The sequence below is a fragment of the Plasmodium falciparum genome (genome assembly GCF_000002765.6).
Source record: "Plasmodium falciparum 3D7 genome assembly, chromosome: 7".
NCBI lineage: Eukaryota > Apicomplexa > Aconoidasida > Haemosporida > Plasmodiidae > Plasmodium > Plasmodium falciparum.
Window position 1 is genome coordinate 107,501 of NC_004328.3, and position 17,500 is coordinate 125,000.

The 17,500-nt window shown below is 17.7% G+C and overlaps 5 protein-coding genes and 2 non-coding genes across 7 annotated transcripts in view; 4 read left to right on the forward strand and 3 right to left on the reverse strand.

The window, feature by feature from the left end:
• Window positions 1–2,414: 2,414 nt before the first annotated feature.
• PF3D7_0702600 (chitinase precursor fragment, truncated) lies at window positions 2,415–2,678 on the forward strand (the record flags this gene model as incomplete). Its single annotated transcript, XM_001348925.1, has 1 exon — window positions 2,415–2,678. One exon carries the CDS (start codon window positions 2,415–2,417, stop codon window positions 2,676–2,678), a length of 264 nt encoding a protein of 87 aa, XP_001348961.1.
• Window positions 2,679–3,972: 1,294 nt separating this feature from the next.
• PF3D7_0702700 lies at window positions 3,973–4,045 on the reverse strand. The gene has a single exon. It is a non-coding gene; the product is annotated as a tRNA-Ala (tRNA).
• A 503-nt stretch (window positions 4,046–4,548) lies between these two features.
• On the forward strand, window positions 4,549–4,632 carry PF3D7_0702800. The gene has a single exon. It is a non-coding gene; the product is annotated as a tRNA-Tyr (tRNA).
• Window positions 4,633–5,643: 1,011 nt separating this feature from the next.
• Window positions 5,644–6,448, reverse strand: PF3D7_0702900 (centrin, putative; the record flags this gene model as incomplete). The annotated part of the gene is made up of 4 exons (XM_002808702.1): window positions 5,644–5,684; window positions 5,833–5,934; window positions 6,164–6,272; window positions 6,377–6,448. The coding sequence occupies 4 exons, from the start codon at window positions 6,446–6,448 to the stop codon at window positions 5,644–5,646; spliced, it is 324 nt and encodes a 107-aa protein (XP_002808748.1).
• A 1,290-nt stretch (window positions 6,449–7,738) lies between these two features.
• Window positions 7,739–13,270, forward strand: PF3D7_0703000 (conserved Plasmodium protein, unknown function; the record flags this gene model as incomplete). The annotated part of the gene is made up of 1 exon (XM_001348927.1): window positions 7,739–13,270. The coding sequence occupies one exon, from the start codon at window positions 7,739–7,741 to the stop codon at window positions 13,268–13,270; it is 5,532 nt and encodes a 1,843-aa protein (XP_001348963.1).
• Window positions 13,271–13,913: 643 nt separating this feature from the next.
• On the forward strand, window positions 13,914–14,456 carry PF3D7_0703100 (cytosolic iron-sulfur assembly component 2, putative; the record flags this gene model as incomplete). The annotated part of the gene is made up of 1 exon (XM_001348928.1): window positions 13,914–14,456. One exon carries the CDS (start codon window positions 13,914–13,916, stop codon window positions 14,454–14,456), a length of 543 nt encoding a protein of 180 aa, XP_001348964.1.
• A 556-nt stretch (window positions 14,457–15,012) lies between these two features.
• The window catches only part of PF3D7_0703200 (conserved Plasmodium protein, unknown function), a gene marked incomplete at both ends in the record, with an annotated part of 4,623 nt that continues 2,135 nt past the window's right edge, over window positions 15,013–17,500 (reverse strand). The window contains one exon of the mRNA XM_001348929.1: window positions 15,013–17,500. This exon is cut by the window's right edge and continues 2,135 nt beyond it. Coding sequence (XP_001348965.1) covers window positions 15,013–17,500 — 2,488 coding nt within the window.

The window sequence follows — 17,500 nt, forward strand, 5'->3', positions numbered from 1 at the left end:
TATATATATATATATATATAATATAATAAAGGAAAAACAATGAATTGCTTCCATTAAATTAATTAAATCCTACAACGTTATCGGTTTTTTTTTTTTTTTTTTTCATATTTGCATACTATTCAGTAATATCCATTTCCACCGTAAAATTGCTAGTTTTTTTTGGCGTACAGTACTTCTTTACTTTTCCTTCTCTTATTTTATTATTATTAACGTACTCTCCATAAAAATAAAAATATTATTTAAAAAAAAAAAATAGAATGAAAATTAAGGTTGGAAAAGTATTTATATGAATATATATATATATATATAATTTTAAAAAATACGAAACTATTTAAATGCAAAGTACTTTGATAATAAACAATATAATATTTTTATAATATATATAATATACTTTATTTAGACTTTTATTATTATTAAATTAAATTATTATTTCTTTTAAAATTTATTTTTTTTTTTTTATTGTACTAAATTATAGAGGGGAATACAATAAAAAGAAAAGAAAAAAACTAATTAATGTCAGCAAAAAATTAAGTGACCATAATTTCCTGATATAAAAAAAAAAGAAAATCCTCTTATATTTAAATAAATGACATTAAATTAAATAAGAGAGGAAAAAAAAAAAAGTACATTATATAAGAAAATTAATAAATAATAATTATTTGGTACTTTTTTTTTTTATTTGTTTTTTAATTATAGAGCACCTCATGTTTTATATAAATATAAATATATATATATATATATATATATATACATATTATTATTCTTATTTAATTAAAATAATTGCTTATTTATGAATATTTAAAGTTTTTTAATTAAATGTTATTTTTATTTTCATTTTTTACTTTATCCAATTTTTATATTTTTTTAGTTTTTTTTTAGTAACTTATATGCAATATAATTATATTGAAAATAATATTACCCTATGATAAAAGAAAAATTATATATATATATATATATATATATATATGTATAATATGTTTTTATTACTTTATATTTCCTTCTGAAAAAGTAAAAATTCTAGTATATTATTAATTTAATGTATATATATATTTACATGATTGCTTTAAAAGGGTATTTTTTTCATGTATACAAAACAATGTTTATATTCTTCTTCTTTTTTTTTTTTTTTTTTTGATGATATTATGAAGAATTTAGTGTTACATATTCAGTAACATGTTAAATATAACTGTATAAAGTTTATTTTTCAATAAAATATTTAGAAAATGTAATTTTCCCATTTTTTTTTTTTTTTTTTCTTTTTCTTCCTTCCTTCTTTCATTTTTTTGCCATTCCTTTTCTTATCTTCTTTTTTTTAAACTTCCAAAATAATGATATAAAGTTTACAGAAATTGCAAAAAGGTTTGTACAAAATATTTTTTTTCTGTCTATTTAATATAATCCTTTTGAGATATATAGAAGCAAATAGTTTCTTTTCTTATTTAATCCTTTTTCTTCATAATTCATAATATAAAAAAAAAAGTAAATGAAAAACAATATAATAAATTCAAAAAAAAAAAAAAAAAAACCTAATTCATAATTATCAAGTGTTATTGTTGTATTCACAATAGTGATAAGTAATTTGGTTTAAAAAAAATTTATATTAAAATCAATAAAAATTCTTTTAAAATATATATAGAAAATACAATGAAGTTATTTCATATATATATATATATATATATAAAATTCATTATAAACCAACATTATATACTTTAATACAATATCACATGAAATAAAAATAATACAATCCAATATAAAAATTATTCTAGTTTGATTGTCATCTTTAAAATATAAATATATTTATATCATTTTTATAAATAAATTTTGAAAACAATTTTCTTTTTTTCTTGAAATATTAACCTATTAACATATTTGTAGAAATCAAAGGTTTTACATTTTTTATATGTTTATTCCATTATTTATTCAAATCAAATGATTTTTTATTATCTCAACTTAAATATTTTTTTAAGACACATATATATATATATATATATATTGTATATCACTTTTAGTGCTTTTTTTTTTTTTTTTTTTTTTTTTTTTTTTTTTTTCGTTTTAGCTAGATGGAATTGTTCTATAGCTATTTAATTTTTTTTTTTTTTTTTTTTTTAAAACTAAATCAAATAAAAAATATAACCTTTTACAACATTAATTATTTTATTTTAATAAATATAAAATAAATTTATTTATTATTATAATTATTTTTTTATATTTATCTTATGTTTTTTTATTTTTTTTTAATTTAACCTTTTTTTTTTAATTGTCTATTTTATTTTTTTATCATACTCATTCGTTAAATTATATATATATATATATTTAATTTTTTTGTTTTCTTTTTTGTTTTTTTTTTTATTCGTTTTCTCAATATTTAAATCCCATTATATATATTTTATTTCATCTATAAATTTCCCGACACAATGAAATTTTATATATCACTCTTTTTAATTATATTTTCTTTCCTATCGGGCTCACTCACCATAGGTCTTAAGGGCATGAAACAAAAAACAAGAACCCTAGAGATAAGTACCAATAAGAGCAATGGATTACCTAAATTACATAAGTCTTTATCACATGTTCAACCACATCGTAACTCTTCCCAAATATTTAATTGTAAATGCAAATATGTTTATGAAGATGGAACCCAGGAGGGAAACGTTGTAGAAGGGGAAAATAATTATTAATAAGTAAAAAATAATGAAGTTAAAAATAATAAGTGGAAAATAAAAAAAAAAAAAGAAAAGCATTATACGATCTAAACTATTATATACAGTAATGCATCCATATCGCATAATAACATGAACGCAAAAGTCACCATAATATTAAACGAAGTGGAACAAGCAAAAATAATATTTTATATTCTCATAATATACTAAATGATATAAGACACCAAAATCGTACATCAATCTTATATATATATATATATATATAATAACATGAAATAATAAGCCATAACACTTATTTCTAAATAAATTAAAATATCTATATTACTTTAAAAATAATATAATACATATAAAACAAAATATACCTATAAATATACAAAACTATCAATCTTTAATTGTATATGGTTATCATGTTGTTCATGAATTTTACAATTAAAAAAAAAAAGAAAAAAAAAAAAAACTAATAAAGATATTACTAGGATATGTAGATGAATATATGAAGCTATAGACACACATATAAAAATATAATTTAGGAACCTAGACAGAATACCATAATCTTTTTTTTTGTAACATAAAAATAATATTACTATATATATATATATATATATATAATTTTTTTTTTTTTTTTTTTTTTAATTATTTCTATTTAATATATTAATATGTCATTTATTTTTGTAAATTATATATAAAATTAAAATTCACATAAAAACTTACTATATCCAATATTATTAAAAATGCATTCATAATATATTTTTTTTTTTTTTTTTTTTAATTATTTCTATTTAATATATTAATATGTCATTTATTTTTGTAAATTATATATAAAATTAAAATTCACATAAAAACTTACTATATCCAATATTATTAAAAATGCATTCATAATATATTTTTTCCTTTTTTTTTTTTAATGTATATTCATTGCAAAAATAAAAAAAAAATAAATAAATAATATGTTTTCTATAATTATTGTATTACTGCAACTTAAAAAAATAAAAAAATACAATATATAATATATAAATATAATATATATTTTTTGTAAAAATGAAGCTAATAATATAGTGTTATTATATATATAAATTATCATTATTTTTATTAACATTGATAGATAGAAATAATTATATTATTAATTTTCTAAAACTTGTTTGGATATATAATTATTAATATTAAAGTGATTTATAATTTTAAATATTCAACAAAATTTCTTTATTATTTATTTATAAATCATATTTAATATAAAATACATAAATATATATATATATATATATATATATATATATATTTAATAAAATTATAAAAATTAAAAATTTTCAACATTTGGACGACCGGGGTATCGATCCCCGTACCTCTCGCATGCTAAGCGAGCGCTCTACCACTTGAGCTAGTCGCCCTTCATTAAATTTTTCAATTTGTATAATTATTTTATCAATTCTCTTTATATATAAATAATATATATATCTTTTTTCCTCTTATTTTTTAATATTTATAAAAGAATTCTATACAATTTAAATTTTTATATATTATTTATAAATAAATTATGATACATAATAAAATATGGTAAAAATTGAATTTTTTTTTTTTTTTTTAAGAAAAATAAAAATGAAAGCATAATACATATATATTAATATATATATATATATATTTATTTATAATGAATAATATATTTTTGTATAATATATAAATATAATAATAAAGAAGGGAAAATTTTTTTTTTTTTTTTTTAATTTTAAAAGAAAATATGAATTCATAAAATTAAAAGGAAAAATTTACAAAATATATAAATTTAATAATATTTTATTAAATATATTACATATATTTTTTTTTACGTATAAGTTGTGTTATAATCATATTTATGTTTTTCATATAACTTTATATGAAAAGGTAAATTTATATACCGATGATAGCTCAGTTGGTAGAGCGGCAGACTGTAGTTGAAATGGTTATCTGTTGGTCACCGGTTCGATTCCGGTTCATCGGAAATTTTTTAATTTTTCTCATTTAATTTAAAAATTAAAAACGAAATTAAATTATATTTATTGTTATTTTTATCATTTAATTTTTATAAAAATATAATGTAAAAACATGAAATATTATATATTAAAATATTACATTCATTTCATGCATATTATATATTTTAATTTTTTTTTAAGAAATTTATAAAGTAAAAATATGTATTTCATAAAAATATCATTTACAATTAATGTAAATTATACATATATATTTATATATGTTATTCATATTATTATCAGTTAATATATATATATATATATTTATACGTTTACCTAAATTTCTGTTTAATAAAATGAATAAATAAGTCATATATTTTATTCTTAATTATACATTTTTTAAAAATTTTCCTTTAATTATGTACTTATGTAATAATAATGCTTTAACTTTGTTGTTATTTAGAATATAATACTATAAATATTCACTTGTATTTTATATATTTAACTATTATTGTGTTCAAAGATAATTATCTTTTTTATAAATTATAATTAAATTTGTTATTTAAAAGTATATATATATATATATTTATATATTTACAAAGTAAATGTGTTAATTGATATTTCTATATGAACACGACAAATTGTTATTAGTCTTATATATAAGTATAAAATGTACATAAAATTTTATGTTAAAATTTAAAAAAATATTATTAACAAATTAAAAAGGTATATATATATATATATATATATATATATATATAGAATTATTTATACACCTCATCTATTATATTAAATAAATCTCATTAATTTTTAATTCTTTGGTTTCATTCAAAATTTTAAAAAGATAATGTTAATATTAATTATTAAAATATATAAAAAATTATTTTATAAAGGACAACTAAAAAAATTAAAAAAATTTGCATATAAATATATACATAAATAAATAAATAAATATATATATATATATATATATATAATATATTCTAAATAAATATTCATCCTTCTATTTTGTATTATGCTTTATTTATTATTATCACCATCTTTCAGTTGGAATTTATAAATAACATGTATTCATCAATGGAAACTATAAAAAAAAAAAAAGGGAAAAGATATAATAATAATTTAAATCTTAAACATACAAATAATATATATATATATATATATATATATATATATATATGATATAATATCATCACATTAATTAATAAAATATGCAAAAATATATTCCCTACTTGTTCCGGAAGAATCTAAGTCTACTTTATTAAAAAAATTTATAAAATCTGCCTTTTTCATATTTTTTAACGTAACAACAATTTCTTCAGCATCAATTAATCCTAGAAAAAAAAAAAAAAAAAAAAAAAAAAAATTGTCCTATACTTATATCTATTTCATAAGACTTATGTTACTATGACATAAATATAATATATATATATATATATATATATATATATATATATATACATTTCTTTTGTATATCTCCCTATATTAATACGTATAGTCATTCAATATAGTTCATATAATATTTCATTTTTTATTTAAAAAAATAAAAAAAACAAATCATACCATCTTTATTTAAATCATAATCAACAAATTCAGAATATATTTCGTCTTTTTCTTCTTGCGTCATTTCACCTTGCTCTTCATGTGTTTCTTCAACCTTATTTTTATTATCCTAAAAAAATTAAAAATGTACAAATTGTGTACGTTTATAAATTTATACTAAAACTAAATGATATTTCTTTTTCTTATATATATATATATGAATTTTAATCTTACTTGAGCTTTTAATATGTTAAAAAATGTTAAGAAAAGGAAAAAAAAATATAATAAGCTCACATGTAATTTCATTATATACGAATTAAAAAATATAACAAATTGAAACAATAATTGGAAAAAAAAAAAAAAAAAAAAAAAAAGAACAAATATTAATATAAATATTATAACATATCGCAATTTTTGTTTTAGACTAAAGGTTAATAATAATTATAGCCCACATATTTTTTTTTATTTTTTTGTTTATTTTATGAACAAATAAGAGTATTATAAAATCAAAATATAAGAACAAATAAGAATATAATCATACGATAATATAAAACATATAAATTGTTTTCATTTGTTCCTCATTATTATATATTTTATTTTAATAATAAGATTAAAAAGTTCCCACAAAAATATAATATATATATATATATATATATATATATATATATATATTATTTATTTATTTTATTCATTCATATATGTTTTTCTTTTTATCTTCCCATTTCTCAAATAATAATATTATAATCATACAAGGAAGGATTAAATTTTTAAACCATTTACATTATATGAACTTCCAAAAAAAAAAAAAAAAAAAAAAAAAAAAAAAATATACATATATATATATATATATATATAGTGCTTACAATATTATATATATAATATATATGTATATTATATTGTATTAAATATATTATATGAGCCTTTAAAAATAATCTTAGATTTTTATACCTTTAAAATATATATTATACATATAATATATATGTATATATTATTTTTTATTTGTTTTTTAAAGAATTTACGTAATTTATATAATTTACTTAATTTACATATTTTGTATATTTTACATATTTTAGGTTAATATTATATATACATATAAATATATATGTTATATGTTTTATCATAATAGGTTATAAGATAAAATATGGGACATAAAATATATACATATATATATATATATATATATTTAAATATATAAGTAGTGTAATATAATTGAACCTTCAAATTTTGGGGGGAAATACAATTATTTTATTTATTTGTTTTGTGCTTCATTTATCTATTAGTTCAACCAAAAAATATAAAATATATATATATATATTTATACATATATATTTTTTTTTATTTATTACATACTGACAGATTCATTTTTACTATTAATGTCGTGAAGATATATATGTATCTGCGTAACCACATAATTTTATGATTTATTTATACAATATTTACTTCGTCTTTTTTTTTTTTTTTTTTTTTTTTTTTTTTTTTTCTTTTTTTCCATATCCTTTATTTTTATGATTTACCTAATTACAATGTAAATAAAATGCAAACACATATGTGCAAAAAAAAAAAATTATTATTATAAAATAAAATAAAATATATATAATGAAAGAACAAGAAGAAAGCAACGTGATACTTAACATTTCGGATATTTCAAAAGACAATGATGAAGTACCAAATGATGAAATTACATTTTTCGACATAAATAATAGTATAAATCACCTTACAGGAAAGGAATTTTATTTCTATTCAAATAATGATGTATTTATTTATAAACAAAATAATCCTCATGAATTTTTAAAAGACAAGTCGTCCATACGGATTAAGGATCCAGCATGTTCTTCCATACAAGATATAAAATGTAATGATGAAAGTGATACATCTGAAGAAAGTGATGAAAATGATGCTATTAATATAAATAATTCTATTAATATAAATGATCATATTGATACAAATAATGCTATTGATACAAATAATCCTATTGATATAATTGATCCTATTAATACAAATAATCCTATTGATATAAATGATGAACATAAATATTGTAAACTTATAGATTATAAACATAAATATAATAACAATTCTATAAATAACATGAACAATCTAATTAATACCTGTGGTAAGGGAAATATAACAAACAGGGATACAAATAACTTCAAGAATAATAAGCATATTAATAAACATGTTTATAAAAATAAAAAGTCAAAAGGTGAACATGATATATGTTTCTTTTCTGATCATTTGAAAAATGGCAACCACCTTGAAGATAAAGTAAAATTCGTTTTCTCACAAGAATTAAATAAAGTGAATGATATTTTTAACGTTGAAGAGATTATGAAAATTATTAATAATTTAAATTCTATCAGAATAGAAATTGAAACTACCATTTATAAAAAATTAGAAAAGAAATATAAAAATTTTCTTCTTAGTACTGTTAAAATTAAAGATATAGATTCGGATATTACAAATATGAAGAATCATTTATCTAATAATTTAAATGAAATAAAATGCTTACAAGAAAAAAAATATAAAGAGAAATTACATATAATAGATTTAATATCTAAAAAAAATTTATATAAACAAATTAATTTAATTTTATTAATTATATTTATTATATCTTATTACGATATTCTACTTTTTAAAAATATTTTAAAAAAAAATTTCGAATTCTCATCTATTGCGTTTTATCAATTATATCAATTTATAAATCATAACCATAAATTGTTACAACACATAAAATGTGTAAATAATTTAAAACATAAAATGTTCTCTATCTATTTTAATAGAATAAAAGAAAATAATGAAACAAATTTTGTTCACTTTTTATTTTCAGATGATTCCAAAAAAACAAATCAAATAAATATTAATGAACTCTTAACAACATTATTAAAAATTTACTATTTACTCTTTAAAATAAAACCATTTAATTTTATCGATAATTCTTTAGTATACATGTATCAATTTTTTCAACAAATATCGAAACAAATTGTTTTCTCATGCTTTATGAGAAATATGGAAACTCAACAAGAAGATACTCTTCATAAAATAGCTGAAGATGCTTTAATAAAAAATCAAATAAATTCGAAATGTAAAAATAAAATTAATAACACTCTTGATCATTTTAATAAAATACATCAAAAAAAACGCAACAATCAAAATTTATATAATTCTCCTTATCAAAATAAAAATGTAGATGAAATAAAAAATAAAAATGTAGATGCACTACAAAATCATAATAAAGATATACTACAATGTCAAAATAAAGATATACTACAATGTCAAAATATATATCATAATCTACAAGATAAATCTTTTTGTCAAGATCAGGATAATCATAAAGTAAGTCAAGCTGAAAAGTTCCAACAAAATTTTTTATCATACAAAACGGAACAATCTGAAGAATTAATAGATCAAGACATATCTATATATGACAAAACAAATTTAACACATAATATGATATATTTAAAATATGATCAAATTGATGAAAACATAAAAAATAAAAATAAAAATAAAAATTATGGTTCCAATAATAATAATAATAATATAAATGATAGAGACATATACAAAAATAATCATTCAACAAATCAACAAAATGATGCAGATAATTTTTTGTTTATTCCTTTAAACGAACTTGTTCCTAAATTAAATGATACCAGCAGTCTACTTTCACTCATCAAAATATATGAAATTTTATTTGATGTTTTCAATAAATATGATTATATAATAATATATCTACTAAATTATTATTTACAAAAAAATAACGATATCTCTAAATATCAAACGGAGAATAAAACAAAATTTGATCATCTTGAAAAAACAAATCTAACACTATATAATAAAATATATCAATATAATAATGATAATGTACAAACAATAAATATGTACACAGATAAACTTACAAATGAAACGTATCAAGAAATAACAACAACCAAACAATTATCGCAAAATTATAATATTTATAATGAAGATATACATATACAAAATAATGTAACAAATAATTTGGATGAATCTAACTATTCACAATTTTATAATATCGATAATAATCAAAGTAATATTTTTTATATACCAAACACGTATAACTCACATGTATTAACATATTTCTTAAAAAAGGATACAATGGAAAATCAAACATATGATCAAAAATGTACAAGCATTAAAAATAAAATAGAATTGTATTTAAAAGAAAAAAGTATAAGTTATATTTACTCACAAGAATATATTTATTTTACATTACAAAATGCACTACATTTAATATATGTAAAAAAGAAATTTTTAAAAAATATGGAAAAAGTAATAAAAACTATTATTGAAAATATACAATTTAATAATTTCAATTTTAATCACTTATGTTCATATATTTTTCTGACCATCATATATTGTTTACATTCATATCTATTCAAATATAATTCTTCAAATGATCAAATATATTATTTAACTAAAAGTCTAAAGGAAAATAAAAATATAAATGTATATGTTAATCTGAAGGACAACATAAATGTATTTGTTAATCCGAAGGATAACATAAATGTATGTGCTAATCCGAAAGAAAACATAAATGTATATGTTAATCCGAAGGATAACATAAATGTATGTGCTAATCCGAAGGATAATATAAATGTCAATGAAAAAATACATGTAAATATAAAAAAAAATGATTATAAATATAGTTGTAATACTCTTTATAATGAACAAAAGAACGTTTACATTGAAGAACATATAAGAACTTCCATTTTTGAAGATCCTAACTTATTAAAAGACATTTTACAAAATCATGATATTTTTCTAGATGTAGAAAAGAAATTAAAAAAAAGTTATTTCCCCACATTCTATTATTTAAATATTAAAACGTTAAATGATATGATTAATAGAGATCATTGGTTACGTATACCAAATAAAATTAATAATAAAATATGTAATAACAATTTTAATTTTACTTTTAATTTTAATAATATATTAACCTTTTATAAAAACGAATTTCATGATTTTTTAAATGTGCCTTTTTCTCCGAACCCTTTGAAAAAATTTAATTTTGAAAACATAAGACAATACCTATGTTTTGATCAACATACACAAAAATATGATGATGATATACCAAATATAAATGTAACAAATAAAAGTTTTGATATATCTATTTGTGATGACAAAAATGTAAAAAAAGAAGATTTTTATTCTTATAATATATCCTGTTCAAAAGTAGATAAAAAAAAAAATATATCTGAAACACCTTATTTCAATATTGTAAATTTTGAGAGTATTACTTCCAATTCTAGTAATTTATTAACATGCATAATACAAGATTATTTTATTCTTCAAAATTTAGTTCATAATTTAAAAGAAGATATACATAAATATATATTCAAATCCATTGATATGTATATATATATTATATGCTATTATTTTATGAAACGATCTAATATACAAGAACTTTTAATTAACGTCAAACAAAATAAAGAGAAATTAAATATAAATAATATACTCTTTATAATAAAAAAACAAGAAAAATATACAGAATTGTGTAAATTTTTACAACATTATAATGATGAAATAAAAAAAAATGAAGAACATTATAATTTCTTATATGTAAACAGTAATATAAATACATCATTCCCATCTTCATCAAAAAATAATATTACACATGATAGTAATATAATGAATGATAAAAATTATTTATCGATTTATCCTTTAAGCAATTGTTCTAAAATATTTAGTTTTACCTCTTTATATGCTCTTTCTGAAAAAATCATTGCCCTAGAATCCATCTTTTGTGTATTAATCAATATGAAGGAAGAAATAATAAAATTGAATGAAGATTCAAAGGATAAAAAACAAGACCGAGATAAAGATAAAGATAAAGATAAACATAAACATAAACATAATAGTAATATACATGTACAAAAATGTGAATTACAATATAATAAAATAGGTACCTTTCCTACAGATAATACAGGTGGTAATTATGATGATGATAATTATTACATGTTAAAACAAAATAATCATTGCAATAATAAGAACAAAATATATTGTAACAAACCCACTAATGATGTTATCTACACATTTCAAACATTTCTTGATAAAAAATTAAATATGATCAACGAAATACGTATATTAACATACTGCGATTCTTTATATAATATTATTGACAGTGAAAATTATGTTAATGAAATTTTAAGAATTATTAATGAATCCTATAATAGTACTAATAATGTCGACGAATATAAGAATAAATATAAAAATAATAAAATAAACTTATTATCAAATGATAACTTGAATAAGAAAACGGAGAATTTAAAAAAAAATCTAGACGAATATGTGAACCTATATATAAATATTTTAAATGATAGTAAAAGAAAATTAATGTTTTGTTGTGAAGGTATTTTATCCATTGTTATTCATTATCTCTTATGGAATTTAATAAATTACATTTTTAATGTAAACAATATTGAAATAATACAAAAAATTAAATCTGATTATTTTCCAGTTACAGAAAATATTAACACAAATAATAATAATAATAATAATAATAATAATAATAAAAATAATAATAATAAAAATAATAATAATAATAATAATAATAATAATAATTATCATCATAATAATATTTTCAAGTCTTCTAAAAAGGATAATTATAACAATTTGCTTAATAATAATCAAGATATGATGAAATCCCAAGACAACCATTTTCATAATCATGATAATAAAAATTTAGTTTCTACTTTAAGATATCATTTTGAAAAAATATCTAATTGTATTAAAAAAAATATTATAAATCTCGAAAATGAAATAGACGATCAAATAAATAATAATATAAATATACATAATTCTATATACTATAAGTTTTATAAAGATCTAAAAAATCCAGAAAATCCATTGTATCAATATTATTATATCTATCTATCGAAAGGAAACACATTCTTTGATCAATATATAGATTTACATTTTTATAATTTACAAAAATTAGATAACTTTGTAAAAAATTATAATTCAGATATTTATCAATATAAACATGTACAATCTATTATTTCGAAATATAATACATACAAAAAAATTACCCCAGAGTCTTTTGCGGCTCACTTTGAGGCACATACCTTAAAAAAAATTCAAAACTATTTAAAGCTACAAAAATTACATAATACTTAATAAAATATTATATATATATATATATATATATATATGTATATGTTGTATTTTATTTATATGTTTAATTATTTATTTATTTATTTATTTATTTATTTTTAAAATATAAAACTATATATGCTGAAGGTAAACATAATTATTTTGGTAAAAATTTACATATATATAATAAATATATATATATAAAAATATATATATATAAAAATATATATATATAAAAATATATATATATTATATACATTTAAATATATATATATTTTTTTTTTTTTTTTTTTTTTTTTTTTTTTTTTTTTGGTACCTACTTGATTTTTTCTCAACTATAAATAAATAAATAAATATATACATATATATATATAAATCATATGTCAACTTTTCAATTCATATATTATATAATATAATTCATATGTATGATGAAAAAAAGGGGAAAAGAAAAATTTCATAACTATTATTAATTAAAATATAGCGTAAAAAAAAAGAAAAAAAATAAATTAAATAAATAATAATATAATAAATATAAATAAATATATATATTTATATATATATATATATATATCAACAATTACTTAACTCCATATATATTTATATCCATATTATTTATAATTATTTTTTTTTATTTTTTATTATTTTATTTTTTTTTTTATATTTTAATATGAATAATAATAATTACATATTTGAAAATGAGAATCCAATATTGTATAATACAAATGAAGGAGAAGAAAATCGAAGCTCATTAGATGAGTTAACAATAAAAGAACATATATATAATAAAAGTGATTTATGTGATATATACTATGAAGAAGATAAAATTAATGTAGACGAAATATTTGATTTATTAAGAGATATAAAAGATCCAGAATATTCTTATACATTAGAAGCTCTAAAAATTATAGAGAAAAAAAATATTCATATAAATTATGAAGAAAAATTAATTACAGTATATTTTACACCTACTATACCAAATTGTTCTTTAGCAACACTTATAGGATTAATGATAAGTATAAAATTACAATATTCATTATGTAATAATTACAAAACGAACATTTATATATATCCTGGATCACATAATTCTGAACATTCAATAAATAAGCAACTAAATGACAAGGAGAGAATAGCAGCAGCTATTGAAAATAAACATTTATTTAATGTTATAAAAAATAGTATTAATTATCACTATCCAATTATTAAATTTTGAATATACAAAATAAATAAAATATATATATATATATATATATATATATATATATAATACGAATTTGTAGTACATTTATAATAACATGAACGACTTCTTTATCATATGTATAAATTTTAACCTTTTTTTTTTTTTTTTGTAATATAATTATAATATACAATTTGAATAAAATGATTTATAAGCTATTTTTTTCTTTTCTTTTTTCTTTTTTTTTTTTGGTGTTAATATATGAACATATATATATATATATATATTTATATATTTTTTTTTTTATTTTAATATCATAAAAGGTCTTAATATGGTAACATCATAAACAGACTTTTAAATATTCATAACCTTTTGTAAAAATAAATATTTTGTTGTCTATTAAAAAATAATATATATTTATCACAAAAGTTTAATATTCTTATAAGAAATATTAAAAAAAAAACAAATAAAAAAAATATATACATATATATATATACATATATATATTTTTTTTTTTCAATACAAATAAAAAAAAAAAATGTGTACATATTATATATATCTTCCAACAAATATATGAACAACTTGTGTCCTATCATATTGAAAAGTTAATAATATTTTTGTAATACAAATAATATTTCATAGAGGTTGTTATTAATTCAATATTATTTGAATTGTCTTTAATTTGTAAATTTGCCTTTTCCATATGATTCATCTCTCCATTTATATTTGTACATATTTCTTGGTCTGTATTCATATATGATTCCACATGTTCCTTTATATTAACAAATTCATTACAATTATTTCTATCCTTTACATATTTTGGTTTACTACATTTATCATCATCATCTGATTGATAGGTTAAAAAGTTTTGTTTTGTTAAATCATAAGATAAGTTATAAAAAAAATACTTAGGACTATTAATATAATAACCTGTATATAAAATAGGAAAAAGAGAAGATGGATGCACTAAATTTTGAATAAATACATTATTTTTAATAAATAAATTTAAATATATAATTATATATTTCCATATATTATCTTCCATATTTTTATGTTTCGGTTGGATATTTTCTATTATATCAAATTCGTTATCATCTTCAATAACTTCAATATTCGAATCTATTAATTCAAAATCAGAAATAAAAAAACTCCAGTTATTTAAATGTTTATTTTTTAATACTAATATGTTATTTCCTACATTTGATAAAGATATTAACATGTCATAACATTTAGTCCATTTTATTTGTTTAAATCCTTTATATGCAGAAATATTAACCTTAACAGCATTCTGTAAATCAATATTTTTTAAATTATAAATATATAATGTATGTACTCCTGATCTTAATGTTATTACAAGTAAATACGATTGATAAATATCATCACTAAAACAACATAATTCATTTATTTCTTTTTGTATCGGATTATGAATGGTATGATATGATCGTATTTCATCAATGGAACTAAACATATACCTTCTTCTTTTATCCTTATGATCACTTTTATTATTTATAATAGTATCCACATTATAATTACTATCCAACATATTCACATTATTATATTCTTTTATATTTTCCTTTTTTTCACATATCGATGATGAAAACATTTTGTTATGACCATCCAAAATATTACAATCATAAATATTATACTTATAATTAACTTTAAATAAAAATACCTTATCACAAGTTCTTATACTCAGTATATTTCCTTTTTCTCTCATAACAATTTCTAAAGGGGTTGTTACACCTAAATATATTTTAAATAAGTATTTTATTTTTATGCTTTTCTCACAACCGTTCTTTCTTATTATTGAAAAAAATTTATTCTTTATATTATATATCTCCTTTTTCATATGTTCTAATTTTTTATAAACATAATTATTATTTGGAAATAGGTTACACGAATTTGCATGCGTACCCATATGGGACCCATTAATATTATTATCTTGTTCTTTATGATATTCATGTGCTTCATCACCATATTCGTGTTCCTCATCACCATATTCGTGTTCCTCATCACCATATTCGTGTTCATCATCACCATATTCGTGTGCTTCATCACCATATTCGTGTGCTTCATCACCATATTCGTGTGCTTCATCACCATATTCGTGTGCTTCATCACCATATTCGTGTGCTTCATCACCATATTCGTGTGCTTCATCACCATATTCGTGTGCTTCATCACCATATTTATGTTGCCCTTTTTTGTTTTTTTTTTCTATTTCTTTTCCTTGGTGTTTTCCTTTTACAAAATATAATTCAAAAGCAAAGAGGAATGAATGGATACCCAAAAATATATACCGCTTATACTTATCAACATTAACATTTCTGTTTAAATTCTTTAAGGCATTTTTATTTCTTAGTAATATACTTGGATAAGTAAAACTATTATTATTTACTCTACCAGAATAATCAATAACAAAATGGTCCTTGAATTTTTTAAAAATATTTTTTTCATCATTCATTGGTACCATTTTATCAATTTCTTGTTCATTTATTTCTTTTATATCTTCATCAATTTCACTTGCATCATTTTCCTTTTGGCTATTCATTTTTAGTAACATATCCAGACTGTCATAAATATTTAAAGCTGTTGGTAATTCCTTAGATCTTCTTTTACAAATTTTTTTATAAATACAAACGGGGAAATTTGTGTTTAATAATTTCTTTAGATGTTTCCGATTCTTTTCAAACTTTTCATATATATTAATCATATAATTATTCTCTTTTTCATAATAAATATTATTATTACTATCCTTTTTTACATTAATATTTAAATCATTTTTAGTATTATTTGAAGTAGCGTTTGTTCCTTTCTCACTTTCTTTTTTACCCTCTTTATTATCACACATATTTTTATGAATAAAATTATTACATCCTAATAAATTATTATACGAACGAACATCATTATTATTATAATTATTATTACAATTATTATTTTTGTTGTCAGCACTATAATTTTTATTATTATTATTATTATTATTATTTTCTTGAATGTTTGCATTTTCTTTATTCTTATTGTACCTTCCAACATTTTCTACACCCATATTAGGATAACATATCTTATCCATAATATTTATA